The sequence below is a fragment of the Sphaerodactylus townsendi genome, linkage group LG01 (genome assembly GCF_021028975.2).
Source record: "Sphaerodactylus townsendi isolate TG3544 linkage group LG01, MPM_Stown_v2.3, whole genome shotgun sequence".
NCBI classification, from domain to species: Eukaryota; Metazoa; Chordata; class Lepidosauria; order Squamata; family Sphaerodactylidae; genus Sphaerodactylus; species Sphaerodactylus townsendi.
Window position 1 is genome coordinate 116,854,818 of NC_059425.1, and position 7,572 is coordinate 116,862,389.

At 36.3% G+C, this 7,572-nt stretch overlaps 1 protein-coding gene across 1 annotated transcript in view; it reads left to right on the plus strand.

Annotated features, from left to right (window-relative positions):
* The window catches only part of MAN1A1 (mannosidase alpha class 1A member 1), a 64,228-nt gene extending 56,945 nt beyond the window's left edge, over positions 1-7,283 (plus strand). Inside the window, exons 11-12 of the mRNA XM_048492106.1 lie at positions 561-676; positions 2,122-7,283. Coding sequence (XP_048348063.1) covers positions 561-676; positions 2,122-2,245 — 240 coding nt within the window. The 3' untranslated portion in view covers positions 2,246-7,283. The remainder of the gene's footprint in view (positions 1-560; positions 677-2,121) is intronic.
* Positions 7,284-7,572: the final 289 nt, after the last annotated feature.

Genomic DNA, 7,572 nt, shown 5'->3' on the forward strand with positions numbered 1-7,572 from the left:
ATCTACATTTATTTCATTTATGGTAGTTTTGCCCTCCAAAATAAAAATACAGGGATGTGAAAGATAAAGGAATAATGTTTTGTAGTTAATTTGTAGCTGCAAAAGTATGCTTAACAAAATGTATGTAATATAAATTAAGTATTCCTGTAAGGAAAGAATAATGCAAAATGAATGATAATCACTATAGTTGACTTAATTTTTTGTAGAGCAGAAGGCTGAAATATGGCATAATTTATTTAACTGTTGGATGATGTTTGCATGAAGTTCAAATGATTTGTGAAAAGTTTATTTAATCCTATATACTGCTATCATTTTGAATTCGCATGTATCCTTTTTAGTACTTTTTATAATTTATGAATATTGTAAACATTAAATTCTGTTCATCTTCAAAGAGATAAAGATAAAGATAGTCATGATTCCTTTTGTTCCATCCACTGCAGTGAGGCCTAATTTTTGGACTGGCAAGCATATACATAAACTCAACAAAACTGAAGATATGCATTAAGTGTTTTAACAACAAGAAATGCATATTTGTCAAACTTTTTTCTTTTGTAACTCAGGCATTGGAGAAATACTGCAGATTAGATGGTGGCTATAGTGGTGTCAGAGATGTTTACAGCAGCCATCAGAGCCATGATGATGTGCAGCAGAGTTTCTTCCTTTCAGAAACACTCAAGTAAGTTGAATTTTAAGACCTGCAATCTATATAAAATTGTGCTAACATAGCCATTATTAACGATGAACAAGTGGGAACCAACAAAGACTTGTGGGAGACACTTTTTTTCTCCCTCCCACCCTTTCCCCTTTTTCCCTTTCCTAAAACCGCACATATCTTCTCCCCTTTCCTGCCTTATTCTCTCCTTCTCAGTCATTTACCAACTTTTTCTTTCATCTGCCTCCCATCTGAAGCTATAATTTTTATTTATTTATTTATTTAGTATATGCCCTACTTTCTCCACAGTGGGGACCAGAGCAGCTTACATTGTTCTCCTTTTCCCTTTTTACCCTAACAACACCTCTGTGAGGTAAGTTAGGCTGAAAATCTGAGACTGGCCCAAATCACCAAGTAAGTTTCCACAACAAGATGAGGATTTGAATCTCTGTCTTCCAACCCCTGATCTGAATCTCTGACCACTACAACATTCTGTAGGGTTGCCAGCTCCTGGTAAACCCGTGGAATTCCTGGAGATCTGAAGTCAGCCCATGGAGGCATTTAAAAGGGATTTTGCCTAGAGTTAGAGGTGTACTATATAATTTGGCCCCTGAAGGTGTCATTTTCTCCAGGGGAAGTAATGTCTCTTGTTTGAAGATGACTTATAATTCTGGGAGAATTCTAGGCTTCACTTGGAAATTGGCAGCCCTATGTGGCTGCTGTAGAACAGTGGCAAGCAGCCAGGCTTAGATCAGTCCTGAAAGTTGGGTAGAATCAAGTGACCCAGCCATTGATGTCAGGTGTAGGCCTGGCTTCAAGGTGCTCTCCCTCAAGGCCAAAATGGCCCTGGAAAGGGCAACCAAGCCTGGAATGCTATGGATGCCTAGCAGTAGCCACTGAGGGAATCAGTTGCAAAACACTTCAGGCACCCCTTTTATCATTTTAGAGTTTTTTTAAAAAAAACACCAATGTTTGTTTATTTTTTAGTTTTCACATTTTTCTTCAAGTCTGGGGCAGGTTTGTAGAAAGATCTGTCCCACGGGTTCACAGCTCCAGCCATTAAATTTGTATCCTCAGATTTGGCTGACTTGGCTGCTAGCATGTGAAAGTGAGGACCCACAATAAATTTGCAGGGCGGGGACATTCTCTTGCTGTAGTTTCCTTCCCTATCCCCCATCAAAATTTCCACAATATCTTTCTGCCTTCACCCCTTTTCAGTTTTTCCTCATCCTTTTTTCTCCTCACCCCTTCTGTCAGTCTTTCTCCCACTCCTTTTTAATCTGCTCCTCTCTTTCATTTCCCACAGACAATCTCCCCTCTCTTCTCTCTCTTTCTCTCCCCCTCCCTCAGACATTCTCCCCCTTTCTCTTTCTCTCCAAACAACTCTCCCGCTATCCCTGTGTGAAACTTATAGTTCAGGTGTTATTTTTGGTAAGCTAAGATTTTTGTTTGTTTGTTTGCTTTTCTAGGTACTTATACCTGTTATTCTCTGAAGATGATCTTCTTCCATTTGAACACTGGGTCTTTAACACTGAGGCACACCCTCTACCAGTTCTTTCCAAAGAAGAGGAGGAGAAAGGAAAAAGAAAGTAGATAAAAGAACCATGATTATGATGGCACATTATAGATTTATTAAAATCTGGGTAATTTTCTGAGTTTAGATCCAGTTTTTTGCAGTCTAATGTTTACCCTATACTATTTATCAGGGGACCTAAGTATACATTGATTATAATTAATCTTATTTATGTTCTGATTGGGAAGGGGGGTAAAGTGATTTGTCATCTCTGTATTTTGTTAGGCTGCAGTATGCATCAGACCAAATAGAATATAGAAGTTAATGTGTTATTTTTTTCCCAGTTCTATTTTTGACTGCAAAATTCTTTCCTCCTCTATGAGGAGATGTCTGCTTTAAGCTGTAATACTTTGCTGTGTTGCAAAAAGCCATAAAGAATTAAGTATGAAGAGCTTTTTTCTTTTATTCTTTTTTTAATATGGTTTGTCCAATCACTAGAGACAAATCTCATAACTGTGACAGCCTCTTCTTATGCGGGTCTATCGTTAATTGGTAATTTGGATATTTAAGAAGGTGTACCGTTCAGGAAAACTACAGAAGAAATATTTTCATCTTGTCTGTGGTCACTGTTGTATTAAACTGCAGCTTGTATGAACTTGGCAAAGCCTGAGTTTTGAAACCTACTTCTAATTTCAATGTAGATCATAACTGTATACTACCAAGAGACAGATTTGATACCCACTTGTTTAGTTCCTGTACTTTTCATTTCACTAGTAATCACTAAGCCAAAATGTTAGAAGCTGACTCCTGAATTTGCCCTTGATCTATAAATGTTATGAACCTGCTGTTGCCTCAGTGCAAATGGAGTTCTGATGGGTTTGCACCAGAAGTCACGAATCACTTGCCTGTTATATCTTCAATTCCATATTGTGATATGGGTTGATGTGTGAAACCCTTGTGCATTTGTGCCTTTATCCTGTTTAGAGAATGGAGGAGGCTAGTTCCTTAAGACTGTTGCCATTTCAAACATTCCATTTAGCACTATGAAACACTTGATAGATACCAGAAGAAAGAAAATGCTGTGAAAATGGGAAGAGCATAAAATTTCAAAGGTAGCATGCTTCAGACATTCATGTTCAGCTTTATTTACTTTTGAGAGACGGATGCTGATGTTTTAAATGCTTTGCTTTGCATTAAAAATCTATTTTCTGTGTCTTTGCTAATCAAAATCATAGTAATGTTAAAACTATTTTGATAGGAAATCTGTTTGACAGGCTAATTGAGGTCAAAGTGAGGGAAGGCATAGATCCTTTTTCCTATTCACCAGTAAGATGCCTTCTAGGAGCAAAGCGGCTTGAATTATGTTAGATATATCGTGATTTACTGTGATCAGTCATTTGTAGCATTAACTTCCCAGATACAAAGGAGAATAGAAATAGATTTTGTTGCGAAAGGGTAAAATTTCCAGAAATATTGGAAGCATCAGGGAAATCATGCCTTGAGGGAAGGAGATGTATTGAAGTAACATGTGGTTTAGTTACTTCTGAAATTAAGCTCTGGTTAGTTCTAAAAGACATGTGTACTTCCTCCATAAGTTCATGTTGCTTGCCTCTTATAAAGAAAGTAGAACAGGTCCAGCTATTAATGCTACTTATTTGTTGCCATCTTATTTACAATATTAAATATGAGGCCTTTAGGTTTGATTCAGTATAGGCAATATCTTCATTGAAAGATTGTTGGAACCATACATAAAATTGTTTATCACTGAACGAATTGATCATGCACAGTTTGCATCCATTTATGTGCAGATGAGCATTTTCACAGTGTGTTACATTTAAAAAACAGTAGTTTTTTTCATATTGTACTCCTCATACTGCAGTAATGTCACAGTGTCTTAGAGGCAATTGTGAAGGTCATTAGTCATGATGTTATACTGGTACTCTTTAGACAAGATAGAGCCAGTTGGCCAAAAACATGATTTTGCAGTCTGGAACAACGCTCGTGGGCAATAACTTCCCTTCCCTCGTGGCTTCATCCATTTCCTTTTTTGCATATCTCCTAACCAAATTATATACTTTATATATGCCCCAAATATGAAATCTAGAAAGCAGTTTCAAGAGAACAGGGAAGAGCAGCACAAGAAGCATAATTAGTATATAGGAAGCTGTCAACCACATATATCTGGACCATTGGCTAGAACTCCAGTGGTATGCGTAATAAAGGAATATTCAGAGTATGGTGTTGATAAACAATAAATTACATATACTGATCACAAAAATCAGTATAATTACTGTTACTATCATTATAATTACTATTATCAAAATCAGTATAATTACTATTAGAATTTTGAAAATTCAGATCTTTTTCTATATCTAGAATTGGTGTTAGACGCACAGCATCTGACTTTGGACTTCTATTAATATTCATTACTGATCAGATTTAGTCAAATGGTGGGGGAAGCTTCTTAGCTCCTTCAGCTGTTAGGCTGTTGTGTGCATTTGTTTAATGTTTTATTTACACCTACATTCTTTCACTAAGAATGAAGAATGGATCATCTCCTAACTGACAGTGCAGTTTTGAAACTCAAATGTGTGTTGGTAAAAGTAAGCATAAGGCAAAAATTACACACGAGTTAACCATTGTGCAGTGATATTAGCTAAGAAGCCTCAAGTACCATAACATTAACATTTTTAGAAAGGAATGCAATCTGTATAACAGGTTTAGTAGAATGAAACACACACAGCTTAATGTCCATTTCTGAAGTACTGCTCTTACATTCTCTTGGAACTGCCATTTATGCTAGAGTTCATGATATCATGATTTTGTTTTCTCTTCCCAGCCCTTGCCATCCCAGAAGCATGATAACATTCCTTCCAGGACTATCTTATGGGTCCATGCAGCAACCTTTCCTTTTTATGCTTCCGCCCATCATCTACACTGATTAGCATGAAGTATTCTGAGCTCTATGTGGTATCTTGAATAAAGTTTGCAACTATTTTTATTCATAAATCCAAAGCATTTAACTCTTTTTGTGACTGGGGGACGGGGGCAGATTCTGTGTATCCCTGCTATAGTGGGTACATTTTCAGCTTGTGTTTAGTGTATAGAACTACATGTTCCTGGTTTTGCATAAAATCCACAATCCAAAGGTTATTTTTGCATTCACAACAGGCTTTGAGTCTTTTTGAAAGACTGTTCATATTGGACTTGAATATCCTTTGCAGAAATGCCAAACTTCCAGCAAGTCAGAGAACGTTCATGTGTACAGTACTGTCAAATATATGTATGTATATTATTTGTGACAGTTAAACATCCTCAGCTCAAGTTGCAAATGGCTTGCCAGGTATGTCTGTTAATATTTATAGGGCTTTTAATATATGTGTAAACTGGCTTGTGTGTGTGTGTGTATACACACGCACACACAGAGAGACATTTTTTTCACTGCTGTTATGATTTGTGCTGCAGGAGGTTAGGAAGGTGATTGCTTTGAATGGAAGACCAGTTGTTAAATTGATTGGTTTGTTCAGGAGGAAAGACCTTTTTTGCAAATTGACTACTAATTTTTTAAGGTCACAGTTACATGAACTTTGCATTTCTTGTGTTTGGGGGGCACGTGAAATTCCTGGACATGTTGATTACTTGAATAATAATTGGCAGATACCAAGAACAATTCTGTAAAATAAACATTTTAATAATTCAAGTCAGTTTCAGCGGTCAGTGAACTAATGTGAGCACAGCACCATGCATTCTTTTGCCTTGAGGAATGCAGAGTATACTGGTGTGAAATCAGATCAGAACATTCTCTATTTCAAATTATGAGCAGAAGGCCATTTGAGGGGCAAGGCCACACATTTTAAAATAGTCTAGTACTGCAAGCTGGATGAAGATGTGTATCACGTCCATTATTTTTAAACTTAGCACTGTCACTAGAAATTACTATATTTGGTGACTGTCACTTCAAAATGCATTTTTTTCCAATCTCAAACAGGGATATTCTATGCCTAAAAGAAACTTGTTCCCAAAAATGAGCTGACCCTAAAAACAAAGTGAAATAGTTGAGATATGCTTGGCATTTAGTACTGCCTGATACATGGCTCTCACCTCTTCTTTATTTTGCCATGCCTCAATGTGTGCTCCATCAACACTCACTTTTGACATTATGGAGAAAATTGGCCCAGTGTGAAAAATGTTTACTGTGCTCTTGTCTTATATATCAATGAAAAAATAAGTTTAGAAATAAATAGGGATTGCACTTGCAGGTTTTTGTGAATTCCTACTTCAACAGGATAATCCACATATTTCAACAGGATAGTCCTCATATTTCTGTTTATAGAATATTGTGATCCTGGTAATTTTTTCATGGGTGTTATAGTTTGATAGAGCACAAAAAATTATGGTTCTCCAAATGCTATGGTAATCAGGTTGTATGTACAAGCTGCACTATAATGTACCTTTTTGTAAAGTGATGTAAGTAGACAAGAAGATTGTATAATCTGTAGACTGCAAAATATAAGAGAAACATATTTTATATGCTCAGAAACATTCATGTTGTGTGTCCAACACAAAAACACCAAAGTATAACTTCAGAATGATTACCATTTCAAATTTAAGTCTACAATCCTGACATTATTTACAGTGGTTCATAAGGATGACCTTTTTATTAAGAATATCCTCAAAACTAAGCTGGAAATAATTCTGTTTCCCTATCAGCTCAATAGGAGATAAGCAGGGGGTGACTGAGCTATTGTTGGCCACTGTATGTATAACTTAGAAGTATAGTTTTTTTAAAGTATTGGTTCTGATTTAGACAGTGTCTAAATTCTTATTGCTGTCAAGCATATAACAGAATTCAGTTGTTTTAAATAGATAATACATCCTGAAAATAATTTAAATACAGTGTGTGTTGTATAACAGCTCTACCACCCCCAATTACACTTGGTTGATATGGTAACCTTTTCATGCAGTCATTTTATGCTTTTTTTAAAATTTGTGCATATCACACTTCGTATTTTCCACCTTTATAGAAATCTCTGGAGTTATGGGAGATCAAAATGCTTAATTTTTAAGAACTATATTTGTTTAAAAATATCTCTATTGTGAATAAAGCTTTTTAATATATCTCTTTATTTTGGCTGTTTCTTTTCTTATCAAGATCATTGTGAATATATGAAGTTGGACCATTGTTACATATAGCTCATATTGGCTTCAGTAGCAGTTGTTTTGTTGCTGAACAGTAAAATGTATTTCCCAGCATCTGCTGCCTGAGATAATTTAATGGGAGTTGACATGGTTCGGGGCCTTGGGTTGACGACAGGGTATGAGAGGTTCTGAATCTAGCACTTCACCCTCTGAAAAGGAACAGGAAGAAAAGGGTAAGCAACCCAGTAGGGATGACACTCTTGGAATG